This window comes from Malurus melanocephalus, unplaced genomic scaffold (genome assembly GCF_030028575.1).
Source record: "Malurus melanocephalus ecotype Western Australia unplaced genomic scaffold, MMel_1.1 scaffold_345, whole genome shotgun sequence".
Classification (NCBI taxonomy): domain Eukaryota; kingdom Metazoa; phylum Chordata; class Aves; order Passeriformes; family Maluridae; genus Malurus; species Malurus melanocephalus.
In genome coordinates, this window is record NW_026623577.1 from 765,109 (window position 1) to 784,492 (window position 19,384).

At 39.8% G+C, this 19,384-nt stretch overlaps 1 protein-coding gene across 1 annotated transcript in view; it reads right to left on the minus strand.

The window, feature by feature from the left end:
• CLIP4 (CAP-Gly domain containing linker protein family member 4) overlaps positions 1-19,035 on the minus strand; it is a 31,353-nt gene extending 12,318 nt beyond the window's left edge. The window contains exons 1-10 of the mRNA XM_057378196.1: positions 18,955-19,035; positions 17,529-17,565; positions 15,263-15,324; positions 14,480-14,626; positions 11,434-11,573; positions 10,526-10,619; positions 9,490-9,651; positions 6,237-6,355; positions 3,824-4,060; positions 469-604 (exon numbers count right to left, since the gene is read on the minus strand). Of these exons, the coding sequence (XP_057234179.1) occupies positions 469-604; positions 3,824-4,060; positions 6,237-6,355; positions 9,490-9,651; positions 10,526-10,619; positions 11,434-11,573; positions 14,480-14,612 (1,021 nt within the window). The 5' untranslated portion in view covers positions 14,613-14,626; positions 15,263-15,324; positions 17,529-17,565; positions 18,955-19,035. The remainder of the gene's footprint in view (positions 1-468; positions 605-3,823; positions 4,061-6,236; positions 6,356-9,489; positions 9,652-10,525; positions 10,620-11,433; positions 11,574-14,479; positions 14,627-15,262; positions 15,325-17,528; positions 17,566-18,954) is intronic.
• Between the last annotated feature and the right edge of the window lie 349 nt (positions 19,036-19,384).

Below are 19,384 nucleotides of genomic sequence, written 5' to 3' on the forward strand. Positions count from 1 at the left end.
CTTTTTGTCCTATTAGCAACATTTATCCACTGTTACAAAACACAGGAGTTTGTATGTCCTCTGTGTGTCCAAGACATATCAACTAAAATACCTCAAGCTGAAAGCTAGAAAACAACTACAAGCAAGAATGTCTTACCAAGGAAGACAAAGCAGGTAAAGAAACATTGCTAGTTTTGTTACAATACAATTGGTTTCAACAATATAGATGAAAAACCAGGAAATACTATTATCTCACAGTTTCAAGGAAATAGCCAGAAATTTTGACTGGCTGGTTGTTTCAGTGGTTTTGCCAATAATTGCAGCCAAAACAGTAAGAACAGCTAAAAGAATCAATAAATCAAACAAAGCACTACACAGAAAAGCAACAAAATCTGCCACCTGCTCTTATTCTCCCAAAAGGCTCCTATTTTCCAGTATTTTTTAAAATACAGGAGGCTTAAAAATTTAAGGAAAAAAAAAAGGCTATACCACGTTTTGGTGCACACTTGAAGTACTGGACTCTTCCAACACTTCCATTGTTCTTTCCTTCTGGTTCATCCAGCTCCACACCAGCCCACTGGCCACTGGCAAATTCCGTTGTGCCACAAAATCTTAAGGTACCAACCTAAGGGAATAAACATCAACACGGAATGGGTTTGTTAAATCAGGATTGTTCACAAGGATATAGTATAGGTTATGAAAGAGACAGCGAGTCATCTCCAAGCTTTTGACCAGGAAAACACATTTTCCCTCACTTATCACATTCCTACCTTTCAACACCACTCAATACATTTTCCAAAATGTCTTACTCCTTTTGTGTGTATTTTGCATTAGACAGCAGCCATGGTTATGGGCAGATCTCACAAAAGTAGAGAATTGGACAGGTAAGAACCACTGTACAATACGGCTCTAAGTCAGCAAGGTACAGGAGCACATGTCCAATGAGAGGTTTTACTTTCACTGTTTATAAAACAAGAATTCCAGAATCTCAGGGCTAGGTATCTTCCTGACCTGGAGGTTCTACAGAAATATTAACTTAGAAAAATATGTGCATAAATACATACATATAAGTATCCATATTTATATATGTACAGATATATAGCAAAGATTCAGGGTAAACTTCAGAGCATAATTAAGTTTTTCCTTTGGAAAAGGTTCATAAGCCTTCTATTCCCTCCTTATGATTAAACAAAGTTTTAGAAGCCAGCAGATGTTTTAAACATTTGTTGTTGCTTCAACAGATATTATAAATTCTGAACACATAAGCATATGAAGAACATCAAGGCAGACCAGTCTTGCTGGTGGATCTTAGTCTCTGCAAATACACATAACAAGCTCACACACTTCAACCAAACAGGGGAGGAATAACTAAGAGAGATGCATTTACCCTTGATTTAAATTCCTTTCTGTATTTGATTTTTAAATTAGTTTTAGTAATAAAAACCTTTGATCTTTCAGTTGCTCAGTTTTCCTTATCTCATGTGACTTTAATACTACTAGTCCATTTTACACTATGACTCCACTGTTTAATCCAACCCTCAGAGAGTAAACAGATAGAAACATTTTCTTTTTCTTTACTTTAAAGCCTTCCAGCTACTCTTTTTTAATGTCTATAAAGAAATAAACACGACCAATAACCTGCTCTCTTATGCTGAAGATCTCCTTTAACCTGATTGTTATGGGCAGATATGTCACACTAATCTAGACTTTTAGCTACCAACACAGGAATCAAATTCAGACAGAGGAAGTTCAGCCAAGCAGCCCCACAGATTCCTACAATTCCTCCACTTCCTTTCCAGGCACCAGACAAAGGGCACTTACTGGGCAGAGAGATCAGCCAGTATCCCAAATCAGAGGTGGGAGATGGCAAAATTGAGGCTCCCATTTTGCCCTAGGATTTGTGCAAGCAAGGAGCAAAGGATCTCTCTCACACAAGAAGAGAGCAGGAGGGCAGTTTTCTCCCAGCTGCACGTCTCCCTGAACTCCCATTTCATCAGATGTGAACCAAATGGACTCTCAATCTAGCAGAGCAGGAGCTGGTGGAGCTGTGGGACCCCAAATCATGTACATATGAACACCTGCTTGCACAGCTTCCTACCCTGTAAGACAACAGCAATGACAGGTGCAGTAGGAATCAAGAGAGTAATCCATTCTCCCTCTGGCATCTACTGTGTTTGGCTTTCAAGCTTCATTAAAGCTGACATATTAGGAGGCTTCAGAAGCAGGAAAGAGAATAGAGATTTGTAAATATAGCTCCAAAAAAACACTGCTGGCCCAAGTGCCCTGATCCCAGCTTCCATATTCCAGACATGAGAAGTGATCCAGGAGAAGGTTAAAAATGGGGCACCATCTTCATCATCCTGTTTTCACTTTTGCTCCACCCTGCAGGTATTTAGGAGTATCGAGGGGGAGGGGAAGGCAGRGCTGAGAACAACTTCTCCATTCAGGCAAATGGAGAAAAGGGGTGGGAAGTGGTGTGGGAGTACTGCACAACAGCTCCTCACACACAAAGGAAGGAAGGAAGGAAGGAAAGCTGACGTGGAAATGGAAGTTCAAAAACCACAATCCCATTTCTTCTTCCCACATGCTCTAGAACAGATTTGGCTCTCTTGAAGAGAAACAAGCTAGCTGCAAAGCCTTGGTGACCTTTAGCAGCACAAAAATAGCTTCCAACAAATCCCTAAAAAATACTGCACTAGCATAATCAACTAGAAGAATAAAGGTAACCAGACCCAGGCAGCTCTAGCCATACACAGTAAGCACATTACAGCACAAATCATTCTGTGGATCTTACTTAGAGGAAAGAGACACAAGAGCACTAATTTTATCACTGTCTTGCTCTAAAGCCTCCTTTAACTTGCACTTGCAGTATCTCCYCTTGCTGTCACTAGGATTTCTGATAAAGAAACACCTGTCTTTAAAGAGTAAGTGGCTTTCTGTACCTACTTCAGTTAATATGCCTCCTGCATAGCTAGTGATTCCTTCACTTTTCCTGACCTGATTTCAAGAAAACACCAAATTAAAATACACAATGGAAGCTGCTTTGCAYTCACGCTGGAGATCACTTCAGAACATTTCAGTTGTGACAGTTACAAATCTGAAGATATTAAGAAAAACTATTAAAGCTAAAGTTATTCAAACATAAAATTTTGCTCAACAGTGCTTTCAATAGTTACYAGGAATAAAGTATTTCTTTAAAAGAGTTCTGGCACTGTTAAATCATTTTAGATCCCTTGCTATCAGAGCAAATAAGAAGTCTGAATATGGAATGCAATATCAATGGTACAATTTCCAAATTTTCAGAAGTGTGGATGTCATGGTAGCTTCTGAAAAGCTATTCATATTTGAGCTGGACCTTTATATTTCCACAGAACCAYTCAACAACACTATTGGCATAACACTGCTTCAAAGATTTTAGCTGCATTAGTGAAAGTGAGTTACTACAGGCTAAGCAGAACTGAAGGGTTTTTTCCCTGCCTTCTGGAAACTATCAGCAGTACTTCACGAATGCACACTCCTAACAAAGCTGGGCAACTAACAAAGTAATTTGTGAGTTTTACCMTTACTTTGATGTGACACCATGCTGATGTACTATAGAGACTGTTAAAAATAATTTACAGRCACAAAATGCAGCCTATGCCTGTCAAAACTGCTCTTCATCATAATGACCTTGTCACACAACTCTTCAGTTTATTACTTCCCATAACCAGTTCCTTGTTGCCATCCAGAGATCATACCTTCCAGAAAGCATTTTTAGACCCTCAAATTTGAAGTATGTCTCCAAAGGGGTAAATAAATGGACTCTCCAGGAATTATGGGTGTAGTACCAGGTTGGTGGCCATACCTTCTGKCCTGCAATCACAACACGATCTCCCAGCTTCAGGCCAAGCGATAAAAGCATGGCCCTGCCTGTGACGTGATCGTAGGTTGGAATCATGGCTTTGGAGATGTCACACGAGAGAGGCACTGCATCCAGCAGTATCTGCTTGATTTCCTTTGCACTGGCYGCTGCATCTGCCATTTCCAGTGGCATATCTACTGGATCAGGAACCACGTCTGCTGGAATCTGCCCTTTGTCATTCTGCAGAAACATAACACAGCACAGGATTCAATCTCGTTACAAGACAAATCTGATCAGGTGAAACCACAGCATTTTATGAAGTGTTTAATCCTCTTTATTAGCTATTTTTCCTAGAATAACTATAAAAAAATCCATTTTCAAATAAAGATGCCAAAACATCCTTAGATAGATAAGCTGGTATGTACAGCATCTCATTTTGAAACTGACAAGTAACCAACATATTGAAACTTAAGAACATTATTAGGACTCAGAACACACCTGTATGAAAGAAAGAAAAAGAAAGAAAAACACCTGTATGTATCTGTGTACCTGAACATAGATTTAAGAAAGCAAGGCAAACTTCTGGTCTATAATGCCAATACTGAAATKCCAACTCCTCCCAAAGAATGTGTCTTTGCCCAGCTTATAGCTTGTTCCTTCATGAGATTATTCCAAATGTAAGAAGGAGTTTAATTAACGCATGTTGAATGTATAGAATATGCAAATGTGATGGCTTACATCAGTACTTGAATAAATCTGTTCAGGTTAGATACAGACTACCTTATGAGAGATGAATTAAGAACTGAGTCCTTTCCAAACGCATCCCATTCCCAGATAACAGTGACTGTGATTCCCCGTATGTCCTATGTGACAGGACAAGTTGTTGGAGTAGCAGTTCCCCTGGAGTTAACCTCAACTTCAGGCCAGCAGGAGTTGTCAGGCTGCTCCAGGGACAGTTGTACCTGCACTCTTTAGCAAAGCTATTTGTGTGAAACTTCAGCTGTCTGTCCATTTTCACAACAATTGTGGAAAAATAATCACCTCAGTCTTCCAAATTTGTCTCAATGGAGTCCCTGGCCTCAGACTTCACTAGAAGCTCAAAGAAGGAATGATGCAGAGCAAGCTGTATTTCTTTTGGTCCCTTAAAAACAGACTAGAAGTTCTGAGCCCCCTCTCAATTCATCTCAAAGGTAGAAAAGTATAATCCTTACTCAGAATTTACACGGCTGTTCCCACATAATCAAACTCTACACACTCTCTCAGTCACAGCTTTGTTGCAGGTTTAAAGAATGCAACACCCCACCATTCCTTATAAATCTCCAATCACTCTAAGTAAAAATCACACTACTTTAAAAACAGGATATAGCTGGGTTAAAGTTGATTGGGGAGTTTGCTTTGAGTTTGCAGTCATCACATTAGAGATTGTTTTGGTCACATCAGTCCCACAATTCAGCCCACCAGGTGCCCTGAAAACCTYTGTGCCAACACAAGGCAGGGGCAGAAGCAAGAAGGCAAAGTGGAAGCTCAGGATTCCTCTTCTCAAGGGCACAGTCACCTCTGCCAGCTCAGAGTGTTGTGCAACTACAAAGCAGCACTCCCTGTGACAACAGACTCCTAAACATACAGCTGCCAGAGAATTTGAGACACATACATGAACACTGAATTTACAAAGAAGAAAACCACCATTTTTAAAAGAGATCTTTGAATATCATGAAGAGCTGTATGAACAATAATGTTCCAGATTTCACACCAACAAAGCTACATAAAATAATGACATTTGAGTACCCTTAAATAACTATGATTTCTCATTAAAGAACAACCCTGAATTTGAAAATGGAGAACTAAGGTACTGGTTTTGCTAAAATAAGAAAACCTTCCAAGCCTTTCCCCCAAAACTTCAACCAACAAAACCCAAGCAAACATAAAACTCACAAAAAACAATCAAAACCCACGATTTGCGAACAGACACATATAGCAACACTTCACACTCTAACCTAAGCCTATTATTAGGTTACTAAGCAGAGCAGGTGATGTTTATGCATTATCAGTTACTCATGCAAACACCAGGCTTACTGCTAAGCACAGCACTGCATTTCTGGAGGGCAAAAATTGCACTCCTCCATTTCAGAAAAGATCCCTCACTGCCATGACARCTGTTGCAAGACACAAAGGAATATTAATCAATGAAAGCTCAAACAAGAAAGAGAAGAACCTCTTGAAAGTTATTTGAACTAAAGAACTAGACTGTGACACAAAAGTACAAACTTCCACAAAGTAGGACAAAGCATACAAAATCACCCACTATGAGTTGTAATTATTTTTTTCTGAGATACTATCACTCCATGTAGCTAACCAAAATCCTGGAGAGACTGACACCCTTACCACCTTTTGGTGAATCTACAACCTATCTCCTTACCCTAAAGGCAGGATTTGCTCCATGTTCCAGTAAACACTTGACAGCTCCTGTGCATAGGTTAAATGCAGCAATATGTAAAGCTGTTCCAAAATCAAAATCACTACAGGTGGCATCCACATCTGCAATTAAACATCACATGTGAGGTACATATGCAATCTGTTACATGAACATTTCACCCTACAGATTCCTTGCAAGGAGATTCATTTTTACAGTTTATGTTAGCATTTAWACACCATTATTTATGTACCAAATGCATATGAGAAGTAATTCTACATAGAGTATCAACCTTATTTGCACCTGCTTATTCATACCACAAACCAACCTGGAAGATGAGCATGTACTTTCACTCATAATACTGATGGCTTAACTGCAAAGTTGCTGCTACTCAGGATGCCCAATCTACTGTGCCAAGATTAACAAGCAAGTAACTTCAGGTTTGCAAGTAAATTAATGTTTTAATGTTTCAGAAATATTTATGTTTTATTGCTTCTAGGTATCAAACATTAAAATGAGCTGCATCTTCAACAGCTGTTTTCCTTTGTGAGCAGGCAGTGGGGCAAGGGAGAACTGATTATACATCTCTTTCACATTGATTTAATTACTAGTGGCCAAAAATGAAGAATTAGTGATTGTTAAAATTTCTTTGTTTTCATAGAACTCTGAAAGGTCTCGCACTGATAATTTGGAAAATGGAGCACTGCATGTGACTGGAAGAGATTTTAGCACAATATATATTCCTATCAGCTGTTCCCAATATATCTTTCAACCTGCTATGAAGTTATTACTGTTCTAGAAGATTGCAGTTTAAATGTCTGATTAGTCTGGGGCTCCTTTCTTAAATTACACAAGAGAGATGTCATTTTGAGTCAATTAGGTATGGGACTGTTAATTAAAAACACCAGCTGATTTAATACACAAACCAAAAGACCACAAGTATTAGCAACAACGTTCCAATTTGAAATACTGGTGAGTAACATGAAACTTTCCACCTCAGGGCTGAAGACTCTCCTCATGTTTTCCAGTATCAGTCTCTGTCCCAAAAAAACACTAGCCCTTCTCACAATGCCACAAACAAAGCATATCCCAATTTCATCAACATCCTTATACAGTTACTCTAAATGAACATTTGGGGGGCAAATAGAACATCAACATATACAGAAGATATATATTTATATATGTCTGTATAGGTACGTTAAGTTCATACATACTAATAAAAATTGAWTCTGAATTTTACAAAGATTGAAGGTAATAAATTCGCAATCAAAATTTAACAGTTTTGCAATTACACTGATTGAACACAAAAATGAAAAAAAGACTGCAGTCACGTGCCATAATGACAGCTATAGATGCAGATGCACCCTTTATACACCTAAGATGAGAAGACATTACCAGTTTAAAAYCAACCAGAAGCTGAGGAGGTGTACACAGCTATTGAAACTTCCATGGAATATAGCCAAATATATTCTGCACACACAGGAACAATTTGCAGAAACACTGGTCAGTAACACCAGCTACTGAGCCAGCAACAGTTTCATGTATTCCTATTTTAAAGAAAAACTGATGTGGAGTTTTGAGGTTTTTGTTAATTAGACTATGTGACTTCCTCAGACTTGCAAGCTTCATGCTAAGAATTTTTGAACAGTTCTCTTACAGCTTTGATCTAAGTGGGCATAATAGAATGACAACACGGAAGACAAATATCAAATGTTACCCGGTAATAACTACCCATGAACTACCTAGAGGAAAAATACAATTTTTGTATTATCACCTCTAAGAATCCAAGATCAAACTATATCTCTCCTGTAACAACTGAAGAGTAAATCTGTATAAATAATTTAACTGCAGAGTCTGATAAAACAAATAGTTTAGCAGTAAATCAAAAGTAAACACCTGCGTTTCACAATGGGTCTCAGAGTCAGCACACCACTGTCTCAAAGTTATTTAAACATTATCAACCATTTTTTCTCCAGTTCAGTATGGATCCATACAAAGTATATTTGCCTCCTATGTTCTTCCTTCYAGGCAAACTGCCTGATAAAGTATGTAGGTAAAATTATTCTATTAATTCAACTACCTGTTGTTTTCACGTCACAGGGCAAATAATTTTATACATTTCTCGAGATAAAAAACATCAGCTGCTTATCCAAGAATTGCCAACTGCAGAGACTTTTAACCAGAGTGGTTTCCTTGGAAATCTGAGCAAAGTCCCACCCGTTCTCTAGGAACCGCACAGGAGAACACTAAGCAAAGGAGAAAAGGAGATCTAAACTGTTGATGCAAATGATGGGGACCAGGCCATTGGAATGTGATGCAGACTTAACTACTGTGCAGTCTGATTTTGTCTTCTGTTACCAACCCACACCTGTCACCTCCTAAGCACGTTATACCAGTGACAGTACTGCTTAACAATTACCACCATGCTGATTAAAGATGTGGTAAGCAAGCCTTGGGTAYTCCCAAAGCCAGCTTTCCAGAATGTTGGGACAGAGTTCCCAGCTAAAAAAATCTTTTTGCAAAATGGCACAATGAGAAGGATATTCAGTAGAACAAATGAACATTTGTACAGTTTTAGTGATAAAGTTGCTTACTGGTTCTGTTGTCTCGACCAAATTAGAAACAAACATTTCTGGATCAGAAGCATTTCTAAATTTCCATTTACATTAGCATACATAGGGATAAAACTACCAGTCCTTCCCAGTATAATTTCAAAAGTATTACCTATTTATGCAAAACACTAAAGTTAAATTGTTCCTTACACAGGACCTTCTACATAGGTGAGAAATGGAAAAAATGAGCATGTCAAAATTGCCTCACTCACAGGTTTGCCACATGCCATTGCCAAATCCCCACTACTCCTTTACCCCACTCCCAGCATTTTGAACATACTTCTCAATGTTTAAGCAACCTCAAAAACTTTACCAGAATTTAAAAATAATTTACCAGAATAGTTACATCTTTGGTTTTCTGCAAACACTCTGAGTTCTCAATAACTTAGGATTAACCTGTTTGCTTTCCATTGTATTTGAAACTTCTCTACCATCTTGTACAAAGCTCAAATTTAAAAATCAGCAATGGAAACAGTACAGCAATCCACTAAAAATAGGTTAAGAGAAAAATGAACCAATAAGGCTGAATAAATAAAAATTCTTTACATATAATGGAGAATCAAACCCCACACCTAAAGACCACTATACATCACCTTAGGATCTACAAAATATAGACAACTATATGAAATAAAGGTAAGAACACCTACCTTTTGGCTTTGCATTTTTCAAAATAACACTGATGAGTTCTGGAACATCAAAGTAGGCAGCATAATGCAAGGCATTCATATTTGTCCAGCGGCTGCGTAAGCTGCTGTCAGCACCCAAATCAATAAGCTGTGTTGCAAATTTTACAGCAGTTTCAACATCACCTGCAGGGTAATTTTTGTAAAATATRCGTTAGTGATTTATTTATTTGACCTCAAAAAACTCACACGTTTTTGTGTAACACAAAATGTACATTAAGCCCTCAAGCTCACAGCAGAACTATTACCATGCCTTTCTTTTTAGGATTCAGAGGCAAAAATCTTTGCTTTTTATCATAAAAGGCTGAAATCTCTATGGTATAATAACACTACCTGTTTCTCTCCAGTGAAATAATGTGTCAGCCATCAAACCCTTTTAGTATCTGACAGAAGAAAAAGAATTACAAATCACAGGACTTAATTTTATATTAAAAGATCAGACACCAGGGAAGATAATCTATGCCAGACCTTACTCAAACTCAGAGGAGAAATGGGTTCAGGGCAACAAAAAAGTAACACAACATAGAAAAGTTAATAGGGGTGCTCAAAGAGAGTTAAATGTGCTCTCATTTCCATTATTTATGAATTATCATAATAATGCAAACAAAGTTTATTATTCTCTTCTGACATGAAAACAAAACAAAAAAAAAAAAGAACAGCCAGTCATCTAAACATTCTAGTTTCACTGCTGCAAGAAAACCATAGCAACAACTACAGCAAACTTGCAGCTTGCMGTCTGAAACTGCCTTTGCTACATGAAATATCTGTTTAAACTGGTACTACTGTGTGTAATACCTTTACCATTAAATCAGCTTGTTCCCCACAGCCGTAACTGTGCTGCATTTCTGTACCTTCCTTGTTCATGGCTACTTGAAAAGACAAAACCAAGCACTAAAATAAAATATCTACTGCAAGGAAAAATTATGTAATAGTCAGTGGGATTAGCTTATGAGAATCAGTTAGCTTTTTACATCTATAATGATGGGTTTTTTTAACTCACCAATGCCGTGAGCCCCTGATTTGCAAGTGTAATGCAGGAGGGTCATATCAGTCAGTCCATCTCTGTCATTCACATTGCAACCCCTTTTAATGATCTGAAAACAAGCACATTTTAGCTCTGACAACAGCAGTATTTTATAAGTTATTTCACATATATTGATTCCTGGATTCATTGCAATGGCTAGCAAAAAAGATGCCCACCAGAAAAGACTCTAACTGCAGAATTGAGCAATATACACAAATGTTATAAACAGCATCATAATTAGTCTTCATTATTAACAGATATAAAAGATTCTTTGTATTGCTCCTTCTAATATGTACTTCACATGCTAAAAAATTAAGCAGTTTACTGCATGGGAAGATGATTTATGAAGCTCTCCCCTTGTTCTCTGATCTCTCAACAATTACCCACCCCACTGCCACACATCCCCAAAAAAAAGCCCCCCAGTTATAATATGGTAGGGTTAATCTTTACTACACTTCTCTACCTGTCCAAAAAAGTCTGTAATCCAGAAGAAAAATTAAGAAATAGGATGGAATTACTAGAAACTCATTTAGTGCCTTGGAAACATTGCCTTTAAGGTCAGGCTTCAAAGGTAACTTCACATATATTAGTTATGAGCAGGGAACTGAAACACCAAGGTGAAGGGTGTCTACACAATTGCCTTGAGAGAAAACATTGTTTAGACCATCTATGCAAATSTACTGAATTTTATCCATCATCTTTCTTGTTCCAAATAAAAGCTGACACCATGTGGAATACAAGGCGTGACCAGTCACTACTTGTTAAAAGACAGAAACTAYATCTGCATTTATGATTAATTCTTGCTTCTGAATGAACTGGCYTTATTCATTGTCAACATAGTATTTAACATTGAGAGCATTCAAGGATCTTCATTTGTATCTCACCTCATTCCCAATAATATCGATATTCTGCTGGACCTGTGGAACCCACTGCCTTAAGATGGCAAACAATTCAGAAACTGATGTTTTGGGATTGAAGAGTATTTCTTGGCATGCTGCATCATTGGGATCGAAGAAGGAAAACTCTGTTAACAAAAAAACAGTCCCTATGTAAAAACATGACATTTAACACACACCTAGTTTTTCATACTCAAGAGGCAAAGAATATCAGACAGAGTCATTTCGCTACTCATCAAACTGGAAAAAAATCAATTTTCTGAATTAATTCAGCATTCTTTAATATCTGCTCTATTTTTTCTTTAATACTAAGGTCTCGCTTATACTTCTGTAAAAGCTTTGAATCAGCGACAAATACAACGGTACTGCAAGAGTGATTTTGAGTTTAGGCAAGGAGTAACAGAGATGTTCAGTGATTATGCTATCAAGCGTTTAATGTTGTTCAAGCCAGGTAAAGGCTGCAGATTCCAAGCTGCTCCCAGACAAGCCTATTGATCTGTCAAGGATCAAGTGCAYACATGATTTCTCCATATGCTACAAAATATGTATTTTCCTTCTTCCACCACAATGTAGATAAAACATACCAAACTATAAACGTATGCTCAGGCCAGGAAGGTATTCTGCGGCCTCTGCTGTTTTCAGATATCTCATGAATGCTTCAGTTGCAGCTAGTGGCAATTGCCAGTAACAAACACTTTCAGAAATTAAGGCATCAAACCAAGAACAGGAAAAAAGATATTTTTAAAGATTTTAAGCCTCATGTTCTTCCAGGTAACCTAAACTATAAGCATCTAAAACACTTTATTGTGAAAGTGTATGTCATGATACTCACAGGAGTGTGTGTGCGCATGTATATACACATACTCTATTTTAAATCTGTGGAATTTCTCCCAACTCTGGAAAATTATACTAAAGAATCTGGATAGGAATGGCTAAGAGGAGAGGGAAGAGAAGCAGAATATACTCTCATCAGCAAATAAATCAYGGCAAACACTGAACTTTTTACCCCTGCTGCAGCTATCAGGGAGTTGCCTTTTAAACAGGTTTCGGATAAWTGTACAATGTCAGCTCAGATATCCATCGCAGATTCACGGCTTTCAGACAGGACAGACAGGTTAAGCAAAACACAGCATCAGCCATCTGGGTGTATGGCATGGTATAAACCACCCCTGGATGAATCATCCCAACCTCTCCCCAAAAACAGCATACCTGACTTCTAGATTGAACTAACTGATAAAAGCACATACACAGCTTGCTTCAGGGCTGTTTAGAGCTCCTCAAACTGCACTGCCTTGATTCAACAATGGAAAAGGAGGACAATTTCACTGATATTTAACATGAATTTTTATTTGCACCTAGCATATAAAAAACCCCAAACCCCGTATCTCCCAGCACTACACAAAGTGTGTCACTTTTTCCTTACATCCCTACGTCCCATGCATCACACATCTACTGATTTATCCACTAATATTTACCTTCCCCATAACCACAGTTGATCTACAGCTGAAAGCCATGAAGTAAGCAGACAACTAGACAACAAGATTAAGGATCTTGCATGATATTCACAGTTCTTACTCTACCAGGAAGATTTGTAGCTACAACCTGATCCAAATTGTCTATCAGAAATCAACTCTAGCAGACTGTTACAATCAGCATGCTAGGGTAGAAATCTGAGACCATACCAAGAATTAGTAGTAACCACCCGAAGTGCTTAACAGGTGATCAGCTGTAGTCTTTGTAAACCAAACCAATGCTACAGAAAATCTGTTAAAACAGTGAATCCCATGAAAGGATGACAGTGGCATAAAGCTACCTTAAAATATTACTTTCTCCCTGTCTATATTTCCCAAATATTGATTTTAGTGCTCAACTGTAGTAAGAAAAAATAAATGCACCAAATGCAACAGCTGAGAATCTGTATTGTGGTTAAACCTCCTTTACCCAGATTCAGTAATGTTACTGTTGCACAAGTGACAGCAATCTCGTATAAAAGGATTTTTTTTTTTTTATTTAATGAGTAGGCAGAGACCAGGAAAAACGGGCAGTAGGRACATCATAGGGTTATTAGAAGATATCACAACACAACATTGTTTGAAGAATGCAAATGGAAAACTTCTTCTAAGGGGTAAGAAAGCACAATGAAATAAATCACGGCCGTACTTAGAGTAGACTAGGAGAGACAAGTGATGAGAACAGGACTAAACCAWGTGAAGTCACATGTTCATGTACTAAAACATATCATATGGAACAGTTACATTTCCAGCCTGAGCTAACTTATAGCATGGGTCTCGAGAATGCTGAGTCTGTCAAAGACAGAACATCACATGTTTTTTGTTTCCTGAATACATGTGATTGCTCTAATCARTGCATGGGAAACACAGAGGTGGAGGGAGTAATTTTTAAGGTATATAAATGCTACTGASATCTTCAGCAACATTCAAAGGCATTATAATTGCAGCTATCAGTGAAGCTCCTTGCTTAAAATGACATTTTAACATATTATACACTGTTAGAAATTTTATTATAACTTGTACAAGTGAAGACTGTTATTGAAGGCATTTTGAAAGCTGAACCACTGATACTTGGTATAATTTTCTACCACTCACAATTCTTACCACCACAAACATGTGCACTTCCAGCAGAAATATCCCCTCCTAGYCCACCGTTTACATGAAGCACAAGAAAAAGCGTAACTCCTCTAGAAGTTTTAAATGTGATGTAGATTAACTTCCCTTACTTATTTCAATTTTATATCTTAACACAATATCYAATTCTACATTGAGATGCAAAAGAACTACAAACATTTGACCACACTTGCACAGAACTGTAAGAAGGAAAAAAAATATAAATTATAGTTTAAGCAATAAGAAAAATGGAAAAAGGATGGGTCTTCATCTTTCACTTCTTTTAACAGAGAATCTATTTAACAGCCTTCTGAAAAGAAAAAATTAAGAGTTGACAGCTTTTCTTAAAATTTATTATTCAAATTTATTCTTTGCTGATCACAAATTTATCTTCTGTTTAAAGTACATACCACAATCTGAAGGCATCGGTGCTGCAGCAACAGAAAAAGTAACAGATGTTTCAGAGTTTGGGAATAAGAACCGTTCTCTCTCAATSAGGGAATCTCCTTCTAAGGAAGGGTCTGGGAGATCCTCTATGGTCATCTTCTAGAAAGCCACTTCAGGGAGAAAAAAATTAATAAATAATTTCATTAGAAATACTTGGGATTAGTTCTATCATAGTAAGATATAATGTGCAATGAGACTAAAATCTGATTTTTTTGCAGGTACAAACTATTACTGCTATTATATTCTTACAAACTAGTAAGTTAAAGCTGGTATAGTGTCATGGTTAGCCAACTTCTAGTTTTGACTCCCACCACTAAACTTGCACTTTTTCGGTTATTATTAATGGAAAACTGTTATTATTAATAGAAAACATTAAAAACATTCTGTTATTATTAATGGAAAACATCCTAGTTCTCCCCAATTTTCCACATGTGTAGTAAAGAAAATATTAATGCTATCATTAGCAAACACACAAGGAAAAATGGATTAGTGTGTTTCACAGCTTTATGAACATGTGAAGCRTCAAGTACCTGCTCTCATACTCTACATGCATATTCCTCTCTTCACCATGAGCAAGAACATACTACCAGCTACTGCTGCCTCCTCTTTTCAACCTCTCAGCTCTTTCATCTTCCCACACACAGCTGCAGACAATTCATCACCGAATGATTCACTCCTGGACTCACGATTCCATATCAGCTCCTTTCCCAGCTTTCTTCCTCGATGTTTTAAAATAGCACACTTACCACAGTGTTGTAACCTTCACTCTCGTGTTGTTTCCAGTCAAACTCCCAGGCCTTACAGCAATCTAGGAGACAGAATAAGCACTAAATGTTTGCATGGTTATAATGACAAAATCTAACAATCATCCCAAGTTATATCCTTGTTAGGATAACCTAACTTAACCACAGTTATGGTTCACAGGCTAAGATCAGAGGAAAGCCAGCTACCACTTGTAAGACATTTTATCAGGCAAATTCATGAACAAACAAAAAAAAATTCTTAATAGATATCACTGCACAATAAGAGACTACATCTCACAGTTGAAAAACTGAAATTCTGCATCCTGAATTATTACTATTAAATGTTCAGGGTAAAAGCAACATCTCTACTAAACAACCCACATTTTTATTCTGCAGATTMCTATACAGTGCTCTTTACTCAGAAATTTGTTCAGCCAGTCTGCTTGACAGAAAGAACCCATGGAGCTTCAAGGAATGTTTGTTTTTATTACATTTAATCTATAAACAARTAATAGGAAAAATTTTAAAAATACTTCTTTCAGTTTTTGAATCTAACACACAACAGGTTATATGAGTAGATTTTGTCCAATATTTCCCCAAATACATCTGTCACACTACTTGGGACCTCACATAGTCTACACAGTAATATAATAGGCATTTCAGCAGTGGATTACAGAGCTAATCTTGAAGTAAATAAATTAAAGCCTCCTTTTCTTGCACACTATACACAGTTCACTTCATTCCTCAAATTGGGAGTAAAGATTTATAGGAAAAATKATCATTTTTCTCCAACTCATTAATTTCCTTAGTCTTATACAGCTGTACAAATTCATGTTCTGGCTTGAACATCAAGGAGGAGGCCACTGGGAAGGACAGGACTATTTTTTCCCACAGCATTATCAAATTGCATTGGCTTATGTGTTCTTTTAATCAACAAGGCCAAAAATATCCCTAATTATTTCAATATTTTCTTACAGTCASGAAAAGTTAAAGAGTTTACATTTCAATGGCTTAATAGCCGTCATAAACATGACAGCAACACCCTTCTTGTGTGAGGGACTAAAGAGTCTCTTAAGTTGCAAATACCTAATTAAATTTCTTTTGAAGGGCAACAGTGAAATAAATCTGCTACCATCTGATACTTCTTCAGAGGCTATGGCAAAACAAAACAAAGCTTTGTAAGACACATGAACCCACAAGTTTCTCACAGGCAGCACCTCAGACACTCTCATAAAATGCACAAACAAGTCATATGTATGAATACAGAAGAGGTATTAGCTGAGCCTCTTAAGCTGGAAAAAGGTACAAAAGAAATGAAAAGCTTTTTGCACAGTCCTATGAGTRCTCATTTCCTCAGCCACCACTGAGGAAACAAAAGGCTACAATGAAAAGTAGCCAGACTTGACTAAGCAGACGTTAACAGGAAGAGGTGAGATTTTGTAAAGTAGGRCAATGTAAGTTGTTGGAACTTGAAATCAACTGAGTCGTTTCAAAATTAATACAAGAAAGGATGCTTATTGCACACAGGAAAGCAAACCAAATAGAACACAACCTACACAAGGACCCAGGGCATCTTTTATTCTGTGGGGCCAGAGGAAAGAAACCAAACTGTATTCTGCCAAAGCAAAGCAGGCAGGAAAACAACCTGGGCTGTCAGGTGGGTGGCACGAAGACCCAAGGACTACAATGCAGATGCTGACTGAACTCCATAAAGAAGAAGTCCACAGGAGTGTCAACACCCCCAACCGAAGCACACACATCCTCACACTGCAGAGTTTTTACTTGGYTCTAGGAATGTCACACGTCACGACACAGCACTGAACCACGCAAATGTCAAGACAACACGTTATGCACCCAACAACCACCTACAGAGGCTGCAAGCTCAGGTGTAAGAACTTCACAGTTAGATAACACCACACACACACACCTGGAAAGGCAAAGGGAAAGGAAAAGGCTGGRAACTATTTCAAAGAAAGTGAAAAGGCAAACACATGCCATCCTCATAATGACTTCTGTTGTAAGCACAAACACAACTGCCTGAGGTACTAACAACACCCAAGACATACTTTCCACCAAGACTCAGCTGCCAAGTCCTGATGAAATGAAATGGGAGGCCTTGCAAAAAGCAATGACTTTCCTGTATTATTAAGARTAGTTTAGAGCAGGAACTATTAGAGAAATTACGTGACAGGAAAGACAGAATTTTTCTGTTCACAGCATTGCCAAAYCAGTGAGCATAGTTTAGCACATCAGAGAGTATTAGACTTACTACTTGCCAGCCATAGGTTCTTCCAAGTGAATTATATCTGAAAATTAAAAAACAGAAATATCAAGGAAAAAAAACATTGAAAGAGTCATCAGATGCACACACCTTTATGCTGACAAAACTGAAGAACAACTACAGGTTTCCTGATATCCACGCCTTACATAGGAATGCATGTTAGCTCTGAATATACATATAAAAAAACTTCCATAAGAGAGGATGCTACTTTTTGATGTACTCTAGTTTTTAATTTGTGTTAAAGCACAAAGCTGCCCTGCAAGTGCTGTAAGAACTTGCAAATGCTTAAGCATTTCAAGTGACACCACACAGTTGTGCTGGGCTTTGATAGCTGAACATGTCACAAACGTGATGCTATTTTTGACAACTATGTATAATGGACTCCTTAGCATGTACTCAGATGTGATCAAAAAAAATTCAGAAAACAAGTTTCTTGCACATACACCACCTGCCCACTTCATAACATTTACAGCACAAGTGCAAGACATGTTATACACATGTAGGTACACTCAAGAATTGGGAGGGTGTGCAGGGCCATCCTGAAACACGGCAGTATTTTCACAGAATCACAGATTCACTGAACTGTCACGGTTGGAAGGGACCTCTGGAAATCACCCCGTGCAACCCCCTGCCAAGGCAGGATCAGCTGGAGCAGGTGACACAGGAGTGTGTCCAGGTGGGGYTTGAATGTCACCAGCAAGGGAGACTCCACGACCTTCCTGGGCAGCCTGCTCCAGTGCTCTGCCACCCTCAATGTAAAATTCTTCCTCATGCTGAGGTGGAACTTCTTGCGTTTAAGTTTACRGTCACTGCTCCCCGTCCTAACTGTGCACCACTGAGAAGGTCTGGCCCCATCCCCTTGGCACCTGCCTTCGAGATATTTATATGAATTAATGAGATCCCGTCTGCCTTCTCTTCTCSGGACTACTCAGGCCCAGCTCCCGCAGCCTTGCCTCATAAGAAAGATGCTCCAGACGCCCACCTTTGTGGCCTCCCCCGGACAGACGTTCTGACAAGCTGGAAGTGTCGGGGAGCTCAGGTTCCGCGCTCTCCAGGCTGTCTCTGCCCCCTCAGAGCTCCCCGCGCCACCTCCCCAGGGCACGGGCAAGCACCGCTCTCTCGGGGCAGTACCAGAGAACCCTCCCGGAGCCGGGGGGCTCCTGGCCGCCGCCGGGACATGCGGTGACAGCGGCCCGTGTGCCGCAGCCGGGCGGGGGGGTGCCAGGCCGACCGCGGCCCGCCCGCTGCGGCGGTCCCTGCGCCGCCACCCCGCCCCCCACTACGCGCCGAGGGAGGATGGGAAGCGCCGGGACAGCGCCGAGCGTGCACCGGGAGAGCACCGGGAAAGCGCCGGGAGTGCACCAGGAAAGCTTCGGGAAAGCACCGGGAAGCGCCAGCCCCGCCCCAGCCCTACCTGCTCTCGGCCCAGCGCAGCGCGCTGCCGGGGCCTCCCGCGCCCGCCCGCAACCGAGGCAGCCGAGCCACACGCAAACCCCGCCCATCGCGGCCAAGCCACGCCCTTTCCCACCGCTCCGGCCAATAGTCGGCCAGCACTGCCCGCCTCGCCCCGCCCCACCCCGCTGGCCACGCCCCCCGCGGCGGCGGGGCGGGCCTGGGGATGCAGAGCCGCGCGCGCACCTGTGAGGGCACCGCGATGAGGCGGCCCCGGGATGAGGCGGCCCCGAGGAAGGCGGGCGGCCCCGGGAATGCGGGCGGCCCCGGGAGGGCGGGCGGCCCCGAGGAAGGCGGGCGGCCCCGGGAGGGCGGGCGGCACAAGTGCTTCGGGCGGTGTCAGCGCCGCGCCGGGCTGCAGGTCACACGGCACCCCCGGCACATTTCAGCAC